Source organism: Schistosoma haematobium, chromosome ZW, assembly GCF_000699445.3.
Source record: "Schistosoma haematobium chromosome ZW, whole genome shotgun sequence".
In the NCBI taxonomy this organism is placed as follows: Eukaryota; Metazoa; Platyhelminthes; class Trematoda; order Strigeidida; family Schistosomatidae; genus Schistosoma; species Schistosoma haematobium.
Window position 1 is genome coordinate 86,372,097 of NC_067195.1, and position 15,593 is coordinate 86,387,689.

The window sequence follows — 15,593 nt, forward strand, 5'->3', positions numbered from 1 at the left end:
AAACAGGCGGTTATCTGAGCATAGCTGCAACAGACGGTCGGCATTATCTGTTCTTTGAGCCACGACACCATAAGATCCACCTAGGTGTCTTTCCCTTTCGCTTAGTTTACCTACTTGAGCATTAAAGTAACCAGCAACTATTACTACATCAGAGCGCCTAGCTTTCCGGAGAAGGTCAGAAAGCTTTCTGTAAAACTAATCTTTTACATCATCTGAGCTGCAGTCAGTGGGAGAATTGGCAGAGACGACGAAGAGGCAACGACGAGTGTCCCTATCTTCCCGAATCCTTACTGTTCCGTTTAGTCAAACAGCGCGCAAACGACTGTCTACTGGGATCCACTCTAAGAGAGCTAGTTCTGCCCTAGGACTCAATGCTATACCTACGCCAGTATGTCCACGAGAAGCAGCATCTGGGCTTCCAGATACACGAAGTGTGAATCGAGTTGGTTCTTTGTTTTGACATGGTGGGGTCAAATGAATGATGCTACTCGGATCCTGTATGCGCGTTTCGGAGACGCAGCACACATCGATGGCCCGAGATTCTAAAGTCCTAGCTAAGGAAGCCTGTTGTCCTATTTGGCACAGTGTTCGGACGTTATAAGCTCCAACATGAAGTTTAGAGCGTGGTTTCAGGAGACCAGGAATAGCGTTCCGCGTACTCGAATCGTTTGCCCTAGCAGTGAGAGGTGATAAAAGGACGTGAGAAGGGTTAGTCGGGGAGATAAGAGTAATTAGGCGGTGTAGGAAGAATTTGAATGTGACCGACTTGGTCTCGTGTGTTGTTACGGGTATGAGGGCTGATGTCACTTCCCTGCTGCCCACACCGTGGAATGGTATTTCTTGAGGAACCTGAAAAGGAAATTGGATTAGTGTTGGTCTTGACGACCTGGGAGCATGACCGCAGAGCCCGAGGGACAACTGCTTGAGGCCGGTCGCGCATGACCTTTTTGTGGGAAGGTTTTTAATGTGTTAGCTCCGTTCTTCAAAGGGCCCCACCGCCAGAGACGGAAATCCGTGAGGTAAGGTGAGGTGTGACATTTTTAGGGTCGACCTTTTCTAACCACACCCCTCCTTGTGGGAAGGCAGCATCGCTGCAGATGCTGGTTGTCCAAGGGAAACACCTTACTGCTGTAACACCCCTCTACAGTCAGCAGTACGACTTCGTCCTCAGACCTTGAGTTGCTGCTTTTAGTCTTACCGTTCTCCAATCGACCAAAAACCCTTCTGATATGAAACACTTGGTTTGTGAATACAACGATCAAACAACCCAGATTCCCAATATTATGTGCTAACCTCTGAAACTATGTAGCAGAAATTGAAATAATGAAACTAGAAAATATATGAGTATTTGCTCATAGGGAAATATATCATATGATCTTGAGGGTCAGCCAATAAAATTACGATACTTAGAAGGCGTGGTTCAAGTTCAAAGTTTTGAAATGACTAAAAAGTTTAATGCTAGATATTCCCATCATATTGTTCATTTTTATTTTGATGGAGTTTTGTTCTCTGCGCTCAGAGTTCAAAAGTTCATTTTTATGAAACGTTTACTGAGTATGTAGCAATTCAACAAAATAATCAAAGAGTACATGCTCGAATTAAAATAAACATTTATTGAACTCAGTAACAAAGTTCAAATTCATATAGTCAGTGTTAAATCATAGTTTTTGGTGTAAGAGTTAGTCATGGAGCAGTGTTTGTGTGGTTAAAGCACTGACTCGGCTTTCAACCATTAAGTTGTAAATTCATACCCTCATCCGATACAATTTAATTTGATCCGACAGGTAATCCCATTATTGCACATTAATTTCAACTTAGAGCTAAGTCAGTCAGCCAAATGAGAAGTTTAAAGACTTGTCACTTCTTGATTGCCCACTCTGTAGAAGAATATCTCCACTTCGGAGACCTGAAAATAAACCTGGTATAGTGAACGGTATATCTGAAGGATAACCACTTAAGACTGATCACAAACAACGCTTTTGCAGGTAATTTCAAGTGAGTTAGTTCCGTACCTTAGAGGCCTTATCTCGGACGACGAAAATCTGTCGATTAAGTTAGGATTTCTAACTCTAGTGCTGACCTTCAACCCTTTCCCATTATGTGAGAGCATCACCACGGTAAATGCTAGCGGCTTGAGTAGAACATCTTACTGCTGTCACATCTCTGTACAGTTGCCGGTAAGACTTTGCCGTCGGACTGCTAGTTTACCTAAGTCTTATTGTTCTCCAACCGATCTCCTTGGGATGGTAAGAGCCAATGAGAAGAATATCTCAACGGTAGGCGAACCTGTCGGTCACATCAAGGTAGCAGCTACTGTTGATAATTAGAGAGACATCTACGTCGTTATCGAGTCTAATTCTTTCTAACAATATACACCTTCATTACAATTTTATAATCTTGTTGCTGTTAATAACTACTATTTCACTGAATAATTTTTTTCTATCTCTTTTATTGTGATTTAGGCGTTATGTTGGTGAAGTTAAAACCGGGAGATTTAATTTATATTCCTAAAGGATTCGCTTACACTATGTCACATACTAACAAAAATAATAATAAGCATACACTACATCTTTGCATCAGTTTTAATCAAAAATATAATTGGGGCGATTATCTATCTGAAGTAAATCAGTTTGTTATTTTCATTTTATAGATAATATGACATTGGAGTAATGGTGTTTTAGTATTGAAATAATTTAACTTTAAAACCATTGTATCACTGGTTCTAAATCTATTGTCATCTAGTTATTATACCTTATTATAACTTTGATTATGCTCTTGGTGAATCAATCACATTATGTGACACATAATAATGTGTATCAAGTAGTTTTAAGCGTGCTCACTGTTTTATCTTGATTGGAAACACTTTTACCTGAAAATTGTTTGGCAAATTCGTGGAAATATTATGTAAATGGGATTCTGTAATTCAACAGTTTATTTTAATTCACAACAGAAATCATTTCATCCATATATGATATTTGGAGAGCTAGGATATCCGACCTTATCTGCTAAAAAATATAGTGGTGGTGATCAGCCAAATGTGATTATATTTAGCTTCCCAAACCCTATGTGATTTCTCAAGTCAGTCAGTCAGCTACAACGTGGGACTAAGCACATATATGCATCGGTCCAAGTTGCCATACCTCAATAACACAACAAGATGAACACCAAGTTCATAAAAGCAGTTACTTGAATTGTAGTAATGTGTAGAATGTGTATAAAAATATAATACAGAAAGAAAGAATCACTTCGTAGAAATCAATTTTAATCTGACTGTTTGAAGACAAAGAATGTATACCCCTGTGCCATTGTGATCGATTCTGAGTCATGTTACACAGAGTCTCCATCCATTGGTTACGATAGTCACGTGGACCCCAATGAAGTAGTCAGCATCCACCAACCTGGCTCAGACGAGAAGTTAGTGACTTCAAAGACTGATGCTACGTTTTGGTTTGGCCGCCCTTAACTTTCTTCGAACCATTCCCAACACCAGTAAAGTTTGAGCGTCGTGGTAATCGATGGTCTTAGTGATTTCTTAGTTAATCATATTGATAATATTGTATCATCACCTTTAAGACGTCTCTAGAATCACCTAGTTATTTTCTGCTATTCTTCGTCGCTTCGAGTTTGTTATGGATTTTTCAACTTTGTTTTATTATGATTGGAGACTTATTATTGACCTCATATTTAGGCTGTTGATGAATGGGTATGGGTTGTAGTTTAGCGATACTGAGAGCGGTGAAGTTGACTCAATGGCTTGAGACGTTATCAGATGAGAACAGAAGCTAATAGCAGTCTTGCTGTAGTTTTTGTTCACATTGTTTATAAAAGTTAGAGGAACTCTCTTGAATGGAATTTTCCTGCTTATATTTTTCATAACTGAAATGTTTATTACAAACTGTTTTCTTTCACTAATTTATTTATGTTTATTATACTTCTTGTTCCTTCCCCTATTTCTGCACAATTTCACTTTTTCTATTTTGGCTCCGAAATGTACCAGTATTTATGTGTAATTGATAAAATATGATAGTAATATTAAAACTAACTCCGCCTGTAGCTCTTCTAGAGTTACTGCCTGTCCCAAGCCCGGGTAAAGAAAGAGGATTAGGCATGGGGTTAGCGTCCTCATCCCGTAGAACACTAACTCGCTAAAAAAACGCTTACCAGAATATTAGAACTATTGTGTAAATTATGAGAACGAGTGATCAAAGAGAGTGATATCGTTATTCAATTAAACCTTTCTTAAGCTTTACTTTGGCGTATTAATTTACATATATTTTAAGACATTAGACTCAATCAAACCAGCCAATAATAATGATAAGAGTAGTGAATAAAATGATTAGGACATTTGCGCGAAATTCATCATCACACTTAATCACTAGAATTTAATGAAATACCAATTGTATAGCTAATCAGTGGCATTATATCAGATTAGACCAATGTCTATAAATTTCATAGAACCAGTATGTACATTAACCTTTAATCACTAAGTTGAACATTCAGTGATTTACATTTCTTACTTTTGATGCTAATTAACTTGAATTGTTGATTGAGTGCTATTTATTCTAGATAACTTTGAATCCTGTCGTATATGTTTATTGTTACATTTGATTGTTCCCTCTGTTTTTTCAATAAAATTGACTTTCTTTCTAAAAAAAAATTTGTATTTCAGTTGTTACCAATTATGATGAAGAATGCTGTGGAAAATGATCCAGAATTTGATAAACCGCTTCCTCTTAATTCTTTCAAACATCTTGGAATATTTTTTAATAAAGATGCAGCGAATAAACATGTAAGTGATCATCTATTCATATCTCATAAATATTGTGATCTATTTTTGGTTTAAATTCAGCTCCATTTTTCATTTGATTATGATAGGTAGCTTATGTCAGGTAAGCTTAACATATCAACTATCCATGATATTGTGAGACCACACTGTATAAGGGAGTTATAAGTGAATAAATCAAAACAACAATTGAGGCACTAGTAAATGGATAAAACCACAAAACAATAGTATGAACCAATATAAATTGGTTAGGCATATATATAGCTTATCGCTCACTCATTCACTCACTCATAGATTATGGTGCTCGTCGTCAAGATTAATGATGTACATACTTTGTAGTGCGATCATCATAGCTCGATATGTTTTTCGTATGGCTGTCTACCTAAAAGTCTAATGATTGAAGTACTCAGCTTTCCACCGTTACAAGTTCAAACTCAGTCCCACTTACTTCACTGTAGACAACTATGTAGTTTTACTATTCTTCATACGATAATTGTGGTTAGCATTCAGTTTCGTTGAATAATTTCATGTGAAGTGAACAAAAAATAAGTTAGTCTGTTACCTTTTTACCAATTATCAATTCGAATAGTTGAGATCATGAGTCAATTGAAGCTAGACCACCATGGAATACTTGAAAGCACTGGACGATCGTTTCGTCCTAGTATGGGACTCCTCAGTAGTGCTCATTTAATGTACACCCACTTTTCTTAAAATATATTTGTAAAATAAAATTTCTGATAAACTGTAATAAAGAGGAAATTAAACTTCAATGTTTGTTAACAATAAATAAATCAAGTTCTGTCTTGCTTAAAGAATCAGTAGAAAAATACGGTAATTAGTGTTTAGTAATTGATGTTGACTTTATACTTTCACAACAGATTGATTTGATGCGGTAAGATTCAATATTTCAATTTCTTTCTAGAAATTCTTAATATAACGAAAACATTCTTCAAGTTCATCACATGAAATTTATCGGTAAATAAGTTAAGATTTAAAAGATCCTATCAATCTTAAATCTTAACTTATTTAAAAGATCCTAACAGCACCCAAATGCCCTGGTACGGCCGAGAGTGGGGAGAGTCCGCTCTCCCTCTCGAAATGCTCTCACATGGCCACGCGTATACAGCCTCTGCTAGGAAAGTCCTACTCACTGCCTTCTCGTGGTGGGAGTATTGTATACGAAACTGAGAGGACGAAAAGCGAATGTCCGGCGCTTTAACCGGATCCCAAACCAATGGTGCATATGGGCTCCAGTATCCTGCGGGAACAAACGGCGTACGAACTAATTGTTGGTCACCGGCTTTCATGGGACTGCATCTCCTTACGATGCTCCACTGCCTTGTGGATCAGACCTTCAGGTCGAAGGCTCGGGGAGTGGTCCCCTAAGAAAACCACCTGCTTCGGTTTGGTCACCCGGGTAGTATCACAGCCCTCACACATATGAAATGAGATTTGTGTGGCGCATATATATCTGGTGCCTCCTTGTACCAATATCTATGTGTTAAAATGAAACAAATAAATAGATCCTAACAGTACTATAATTAAGCTCCTATTAAACTGGAATCTAACCTTTTGCTAAAACTAAATCAATCACGACGAAAAAAGACATCACTATTATCAAATAGAAATATTGTCCCAAAATTGGATGAATCGGTCGTCCAATGTATCCAGGTTTTCCATGGGTGGTCTAGCTTCAATTGACTCATGATCTTAACTATTGAAATGACTATAGTCTCCACACAAAACTCCTGATAATTATCAATTCGTTTATTCATCCATGCAAAATATCCAATTATCTAAATTATTTCTATTCACTTAAAGGCAATTGAATTTGAAAAAGAATTTCGTGTACAAACTATTCAACTGTTAAAACGTTTAATTAGTAAAATTGAACAACGTCAAACATTTCCAATTCGAAGAATAAAAACTATATCTCAGTCGAGTCATGAAAACCATCAATCTTCTTCTGCTCCTTTCTCATTGTCAACAATGACAGTGGATGCAGTATCAACTGGCAAAGAAATTAATTCCACAAAACAACAACAACCTAATACTTATGATAATTTGTTTATTCAATCAATTGATCCTTTATATTTGGCAATTGACAAAATGATGTTGAAAATAATGAGAGAAAGTTGTGCACTCGAGTTGAGTGAAGGTATTGCTAATGGTTTTCTCTTTCTTTTGGAGAATATTTTAGTTATATTTAGTTATGTATGTTTGTAATGATTTGTAGTTTCCATTTTTGTTGTGCGATTTATCAGTCTTTATTGGTATAATTACATGCTGATTGTATTGCATCAGTGTCCGTAGGTATGGTATGTGCTTTGCACCTTCCAAGTGCAAAGTACTTCTACAGGACTGGCAGGATTCCAATCCTGTACTCACCCTGGATGGTGAGCAGATAGACGTAGTCGAGAAGTTCGTGTATCTGGGTAGCTGCATAAGTGCTGATGGGGGTGTGAGTGATGAGATCAATGCACGAATAGTGAAAGCCAGAGCGGCTTATGCCAATCTGGGCCACCTTTGGCGCCTTCGTGATGTTAGTCTGGCTGTAAAAGGCCGGATTTACAACGCGTCGGTGAGAGCAGTTTTGCTCTATGCTTGTGAAACCTGGTCTCTCCGAGTTGAGGACGTTAGACGACTCTCTGTGTTCGATCATCTCTGTCTCCGAAGGATTGCTGACATCCAGTGGCAACACCATGTCAGTAATGCAGAGGTTCGGTATCGTGTGTTCGGACACAGAGATGATAATTCAATTGGTGTCACCATCTTGAAACACCGACTTCGGTGGCTTGGACATGTTCTACGAATGTCGTCCCAGAGAATTCCACGTCGTGCATTATTTGCCGACTGTGGGACTGGTTGGAAGAAGCGGAGAGGTGGTCAGTGCATGACATGGTGTCGTGGTATGAAAGAAAGCTGCAAAGGACTGGCTTGTGTCGGTCCTTCACGACTCCCTGGTTGGGGTCCGAGAGATGGTGCAACACAGTGGCTAGAGACGTTATCAGACATGGCTCAGAATAGAAGTCAGTGGCGATCCTGCTGTAACCTTCTTTTACTTTCTTCATAAAAAGTGGTTGTGTCTCTCTTACCTAAAAGATTTCTTCTGATTGTACCTTTTTGTTCCCTCGTTACTACCACACTACCTTACACCAATCTCTTCGTTACTGTTCTCCTTTTCTTTTGCGCTCCTTAGTTTTTTTTTCTATTTCTCTTCGAATTCTCATTGTTTTGTGTGGCGCATATATATTGGCGCTCTCTTGTACCAATATTTATGTGTTCAAATAAATAAATAAATAAATGATTGTATTGCTTCGATGTTGCTATTTAGTTACAAGTAGCTTGTAATAGAATCCAATGCTTAAGTTTCGTCTCATTCGGAACTTTTCAAGTGAACGTACCTGCAGTTACATTCCTGAATGAAAATTACAAACCCTCTCAAATAAAATCCATACTCATTTCACAAATAAGTAGCTATCTAGATTCCATATGTCAGTGAACATCAATATTGGGTTGCAGGTACATCGAGGTACTGAGTCACGAACAGGATGAAATACGAGTCCTGATTTCCACTATTGACTTATTTCTATTTTCATCCATTTTTGATTACATTTCAACAATTGTTGATCCTATCAAAGTTAGAGGATAGTTATTATTATTAGTTGAATTCTTCTAATTCATTTTTCAGATGAACTAATACGTTCGATTTTCAAACACGAAAGTGACAAATCGAATCAATTAACTATTCATAGTAAAATTCGTTTGATTCGTTCAACAGCGATTCGATTAATGTTGACTTATTTTGAAAATAAACAATCTGATACTGTCGTTGATGATAATACTCTCAATAGACAGCATTCTATGATTCCTTCATTCATGGTATATCATTCTTTAAATAATCAAGGCAATAATACTGATAGTAATGCAAATGTAGGAATTGGTTTTCACAAGAAAGTAAGTTTTTTCGTTTTAATTTATTACTCCTATAGTTGGTACCAAAAACCCACCCATAATCTGTTTTAAGAATTCGAGTTCATTTTTGACGTTTTCAACCAATCTACATCGAACTTTTCTAGTTTCATTTTATTGGTAAGATTATCTATTGCATTACACTTGGCTCTACTTAAATGAGATGAGCAAATCTATGTAGGGAAACATACTCCCACAATACATTGTGTTGGCACAAATGCCAGTTAAGACGAAACCTGGATCCTGGGTTTTTGTTTATCGATTATGTTAAACTATCCAATATCAAATTAAGATTCTTTTAGAATTCTACATATCTTAACTATAAAGAAAAAAACAACACTATAAAGTAAGTAAGAAGCATATTTTAATTGGAGAAGAAACTTATTAGCTTTATTGTTATTCATTTGAATGGTGTGACATATTATCTCAAAAACGACGAACTACACCTACACAGTGACTGGGTCACAAGTCAGTAACTTGATGAATTAATGATATGGTTTGATTTAAGCTTTTCTAATCCACGATATACATCAGATAACATCACACGATAAAGATTGCCCCCAACCGGGCATACACCAAATAGATATGCGCCACATAAATCATTCGATTTGTGTGAGGGCTGTGATACTGCCCGTGTGCCCAAACCGAAGCAGGTGGTTTTTCGCAGGAGGCCACAACCGGAATGTTTGTTATAAAGGTCTAACCCACAAAGCAGTGCAGCAACTTTGGGAGATGCAGTGCCATGGAAGCCGGTGACCAATAATTGGTTCATACGCCATTTGTTCCCTCATAATACTGGAGCCCATGTACACCATTGGTTTGGAATCAGGGTTTTCCAACTCACATAGGTAGACTCTCCGTGTCCGCCAACCCGGTTAAAGCGCTGGATAGTCGCTTTTCTTCCTCTCAATTTCGTAAACAACAGTAGTGCCGTTAGAAGGCAGTGAGTAGGACATCCCTGGCAGTAGTTGTATGCGCATGGCCATATGAGAGCATTTCGAAAGAGACAAAACTGACTCTTGCTATTGTCGGCCATACCAGGGCATTTGGTGGCAGTCCGTGATAAACGTTTCATAAACATGATAAATTCATGAGTAGTTTACTAATTCATCTTATCTGTTCAATACTATCTTTAATATGTTTTTTTTTCGATTTGATCTCACCCAGTTTCTTATCGCCCTCACCCATCTCATTCGTAAATATCCTGTGTTCATCCCTGTTAGTGGTTTGCCATTGGAAAAACATACAGATTGTGTAAGTTTAATTTGCTTGTACAAGTGTTAGTAGTAGTAATTATTAGTATTTTATATTAAATAACATTTATAAAAGGGTAATCATTGGTCTGCGTTGAGCTTAATTACATAAAACTGTGTTTACTGGAATAAACTATTCATTGTTCTACACATTATAATTATAAAATGTGGATTGATGCGTATTTTCTGTTCAAGATTACAGTTCCCCTCATAAAGGTTGGAGGAAGCTCATTGGCACTTTTCAACAAATGTTTCATTAATTCATACAGGCACACATATTCGGGGTAGGATATATCTTTTCTGTGGAGGATACCATAGAACCCCCGGCACCGAGTGCTTCGATTAGCTTCTATTATGAGAATATGGAAGCTACTATTATTTGAAGAATACACGTTATATGCACACCAGAAATACACAAGTTTGGAATTCATCCACTCCTTAGCATACACATAGGCATAGATTCCATTGTATATATGTAAGGATTTATTATGTTCATTTGGTTTCTAGTGGAAGTATGCATTACACACACAGCAAAAACTGATCAAATTAATCTATGCGCTTGAAGTATACATATAGGTATAGATGTGTTCAACTTAAGATATTGTAATCCGTTTTTACGATTGATTCCTTATATTGTTTCATGAGGTGAAGCTACACTATTCCAAAGGCATAGCTAGGTTAAGGTTGGATAATTAATTATTTGCATTGACTTTAACTGTATAAAACTATTCGATGGGATAAATTATTCATTATAATATAAATTTGGACTAATACATATTTTCTGTTCAAGGTATCATGTTGTTTCCAACTGACTGGTTGTTGGTGTCAATGAAATTCGTTCATTTTGTTCTAATGATATAGCTTTCAATGTACATATTACCCTAGTGTGTAAAGGTTGGGAGGTCAAACGAAATTATGTAAATGGTGTGTACTACACTGTTATACAAGCAAATTCAACAAATCTTGTACAAACCTTTGTCTTGATACGTTTCGTATCAACAATGAAATGATATGTACTGGGAGATGACTTTCTTAAACAAACAGCCATTAAGATCTGATAATACTGTTCGGACCACACCATTCAAATAAGTAGACGAGATATTTTACGAACACATTTGTGTCTTAGAAAAAAAGGATATTCGTATTTGGTTACAGAATATCTTATATGGTAGATAATGATTCATTTTGTTCACAGTCTTAGGCTGTAGTTGATTTCGGAAGTTGTTTTTTTTAGTTTAAACTGACTGACTTATGATGAATTTCAATCATCAAGGCAAAATTATCACGAACTGTTCCTTCCCCCCCCCCAAAAGCATAATGTATGTGAGTACGTACTGATGGAAAACTGATGTAAAGTAATGATTATGTAATGGTTGTCAGAATAATATCTGAACATTTGAAGTAAAACATACTTCAAAATCATAAGTATGTCAGAGCTGGATATTTTAAGTATGAATCAATTTATTCATCAGTTTTATTAGAAGTTATCTCTTATGTATCAGCGTTGATTAACTTTATGTGCATTTTCTTTTCTCTTTTTGCTATTTCGCTAGTTGAATGTAGCAATTACATTTTACAAATTAGGATTTATTATTACAGAACATAAACTACATCAAATTAATGATGACGATGATGAGAATATTACCATTGGAGAATCTAATGTAGATAATGTCAATGTATCTAATTCACATCATGATTCTAAATCTGAGATAGACAAAATGCTGAAACATCGTTTATCATTAGTCAAAAATATTAAAGGTGCAAAAATTAATTGTGGATTGATCGGTTTAGAGAAAGTTAAAGATGACCAGTGTCCCATTGATGATAATGACGAAGACAACTTAACTGATAATGATGATGACGACGACGACGATTGTATCATAACTGAAAATTAAGAAAAATGATTTTTTTTTGGTGTATAGAAGGAGTTGTACATTTTTCGATTGCTGTATATTCAAAACGAAAAGTTGAACAACGAGTACATCTCATTAAAGAATAAATATTATACTATCATGATAAATACTTGCTTCTTTTTTGTTCAACAAACTTTCTACAGTATAACGATCTATTTACAACTGGTAATTGAAATCAAGAGAACGATTAAAGTTGTATTAATAGACGTGCATTATAATAGTGCGTTTAGATACTGAAAATCAGTCAGCTACATCAATTCTGAGCGATGTCACCCAGAGTCCCCAACCAAGTAGTTTGCATCTACCAACATGGCTAAGACTAGAAGTTAGTGACTTCAAAGACTGATGCTACGTTTTGATTTGGCCGCCCCCAACTTTCTTTCAACCATCCCCAAAACTAGTCATACCTCTAGCAGCACTCAAGGATATCGAGATCGTCTTCCTTTGATATAGAGGCACTTACCTTGGTTTAACAATTAATTATTTCAATGATTCTATATGAAGAACTTGTACCGTTCATAACAACATTTATTAATAAGGTGTTAATCTAAAAGTCTGAAAGCGTGATTAACTCACACTATAAATAGGTGCCAACTAAGCACACGTTGTAGTGAAGGTTTACAGTACAGCATTCGTCACACACTCAGGTGTTTTATTTTAGTAGTGGTGTGTCAAGCATACTTATGATCAAATACCTACAACCCACAGATTTCATACACGTAAAATAAATATTGTGTAGCGTAATGATACTTGACCAGACAGTTTTGAAACTTTATGTGATTAGATCTAAGGAGAACGACTAATTTAACAACTGCACTGTAAAACTTTTCACGCAAACTGGCTGTTCCCTAAAGATATGTGATGTGAACTTATTTAAACAGCTTACTGTTAAAGCGAATATTAATATTCAGTTACAACCATTCTCATATTATTAGAGGTGTGTTTGAATTCTTAGCATGTATTGTTATTGTTGCTGAGACGCTCTGTAGGTCGGAAATATTAATGTTCGGAAAGTTGGCTTGTAAATTATTGCATTCAATGGAATTTTGTTGAAAGGATAACATTCTTTCAATTAGTAGTTTTTACAAAGCACTGAATCTCAGTAAACTCATCGGAAAATCCTTTATTTTGGAAAGAAGATTTTTTTCTTTACATAGTCAGTTTAAATAGATAACAGTCAAAGAAACACTTCGAGATCTAAATCTAAAGCTGAACAAGGCATCGTCAATTCAAAATTTTGTATAACATCAGGATGTAGAATACCCAATCGTCCAATAATTTTATTGTCAGGCTCCAATATAATATCAGCACAACGACCATCAAAGTATGTTGGATCTAGAATAAAAATGTCAAATATACAATGATTAGAATATGTAGGCATTTTCAGTATTATAAATATATCTTTTTTATTTAAATCCCAATGAGTAGAAAGTGGTATTTCCGACGTTTCGTGACTTAATGTAAGCCACTTCTTCAAAGTAGATAAGTAATCGAAATAAATTCGATTCGTATTGTTTTAGGACTGCAATTGATCAGTCTCTTATTGGCATACGTGCATAGTGTGTGTATTGCCTCAATTCACAATCATTATAGGCAAAGATGGATATTAGCTAGCAGTGGAGTCCAGGACGAGCGTTTCGTCCTATTTGAGACTCGAACACAGTGCCGTTCGCTTCAAACGCCATCACATGTTTGACCTTCTACCCAACGCTCAATCTATTTAAAACTATCAAGTCAAACCTTAGCACTGATACCTACAAACACATTAATTTTCGGTACACTGGCCGAAAGCAGTTAACAGTATCTTAAGTAGCTAACGTAATTATGGTTTAGCATCACTTAATAATCGTGCCTAGCAAGTATGGTGTAATTTATTTATTAAGCACCGATTCACGTAACCTCCTTTTAACTACACTGTGAGGGTTGATAATGCTGTTTAGCTGACTGGATGAAGTAGGTGGGATAGGGTTTTAACCTGCATCTTATTACTGGAAATTGAAATTCCAATGTCATGAGACATCACTTCAAACTATGTGTGTGTATATTAACATAATTTGATTGACATGTTCCACCAGGTAAATCAATAGTTTAATGTATATCTTCTCAAACAAGTTCAGAAACATGACCTTGCCCAACTTGTGATTAGTGTGTAACAGAGTTAGAAGGAGAACAAATAGATAAATTGTAATATAAACAGTATATTCACTGTATACTAGAGTAAAGTATCATTAAGATCTAGTTTAAAACAGCACAGTTCGCTACAATATATTAGTCATTTCAGTTGACTGAAAAAAATCTTTCGGTTGTACATTGTCCTTCTTATTAACATTACTACAATTATTTTGACCCATTCCAGTCAGTCAGTGTACTGTTACCGGTATGAGGGCTGATATCACTTCTTAGCTGCCCACAACGTCGAAGGGTATTTTAGTGAGGAACTTAAAAAGAGAGTTGGATTAATATTGGTCTTAACGACCTGGGAGAGTGACCTCAGAGCCCAAAGGATACCTGCTTGAGGTCGGTTGCTCACGACCATTTTGTGGGAGGTTTTTAACGTGTTAGCTCCGTTCTTCAAAAGGGCTTACCGCTGGAGACGGAAATCCGTGAGGTAAGGTGAGGTATGACATTTTTAAGGTCGACCATTTCTAACCCCTTCCATCGTTGTGAGAAAGCAGCATCGCTGCAGATGCTGGTTGCCCGAGGGAAACTGCTACCATTGGTCAGTAGCATGTGTCTTTTAGCGAACTGGCCAAAATATGATGTTGATTTAACAAATGTTAACATCTATAAATACCCGTGTTTTCTGTACAAAAATGAACCTTTGGAGTAAAGTGTTTTCGCTTATTTTGCGCCCTTTCTCTCGAGTTCAGGTCGCTGCGTAGTTCTAGCTTGCGGGTTACCAGAATCGCTTAGGACCCGAATAAAGCGTTCAAATTAACAAGACCTATCAGAAACACCTTACTGCTGTCACACCCTTCTACAGTCAGTAGTACGACTTCGCCCTCAGACCTTGAGTTGCTACTTTTAGTCTTACCATTCTCCAATCGACCTGGCTAGCATGGTAGAACCTACAAGAAGATATGTTCCAGCCAATATAGCTCGGTTGGGTCATTACGATAGGCATGCCTGATCATCACGTCAAGGTAGCAGCTACGATCGAGATTTTGACCCATTTATTATATATGAATAACCAATTGACGGTGATACATACCAATCAGTAGAATAAAACTCACCGGATGTAGCGTTCAATCTATAACTCAAATTTGATTTTTTTTCATGATCATTAGATTTCTTTGTTGTATTTGACAAAATTGATTCAATTTGTAACAATTGCATTAATCTATCTAACAAACCATGGATTATTTCAAAGCCAGAATTTTTATTGTAGTAAACTGCACAAATACGTCGATGATTGCTAGCGCCAACATCTACATAATAGATGAAGAAGTACATTAAGGTGACTATGCATATATATATATATATATCCTGAAAATAGTGTTTTTTATATTTGTTCTATGTAAAAGCATTTGTACAGCTTTTTTTCTTGATGCGCACTGCTGAGTCCCACAATAGGACTGAACGGTCGTCCAGTGGTTCCAGGTTTTCAGTGGTGGTCTAATATCAATCGGTTCATGATCTCAATCAAAAACTTAATAATCTCCACAACTTACT

General features: G+C 36.5%; 2 protein-coding genes across 3 annotated transcripts in view; one reads left to right on the forward strand and one right to left on the reverse strand.

Moving 5' to 3' along the window:
* Nucleotides 1-12,023, forward strand: part of MS3_00004636 (uncharacterized protein) — a 28,384-nt gene extending 16,361 nt beyond the window's left edge. For both annotated transcript variants that reach the window (XM_051212580.1, XM_051212582.1), the window contains 6 exons: nucleotides 2,463-2,620; nucleotides 4,670-4,789; nucleotides 6,605-6,941; nucleotides 8,475-8,740; nucleotides 9,923-10,009; nucleotides 11,562-12,023. In XM_051212580.1, the coding sequence (XP_051072770.1) occupies nucleotides 2,463-2,620; nucleotides 4,670-4,789; nucleotides 6,605-6,941; nucleotides 8,475-8,740; nucleotides 9,923-10,009; nucleotides 11,562-11,903 (1,310 nt within the window). In that variant the 3' untranslated portion in view covers nucleotides 11,904-12,023. The remainder of the gene's footprint in view (nucleotides 1-2,462; nucleotides 2,621-4,669; nucleotides 4,790-6,604; nucleotides 6,942-8,474; nucleotides 8,741-9,922; nucleotides 10,010-11,561) is intronic.
* STK4 (Serine/threonine-protein kinase 4) overlaps nucleotides 1-15,593 on the reverse strand; it is a 91,031-nt gene that overhangs the window by 47,992 nt on the left and 27,446 nt on the right. Inside the window, exons 14-15 of the mRNA XM_051212579.1 lie at nucleotides 15,155-15,349; nucleotides 850-13,256 (exon numbers count right to left, since the gene is read on the reverse strand). Of these exons, the coding sequence (XP_051072768.1) occupies nucleotides 13,099-13,256; nucleotides 15,155-15,349 (353 nt within the window). The 3' untranslated portion in view covers nucleotides 850-13,098. The remainder of the gene's footprint in view (nucleotides 1-849; nucleotides 13,257-15,154; nucleotides 15,350-15,593) is intronic.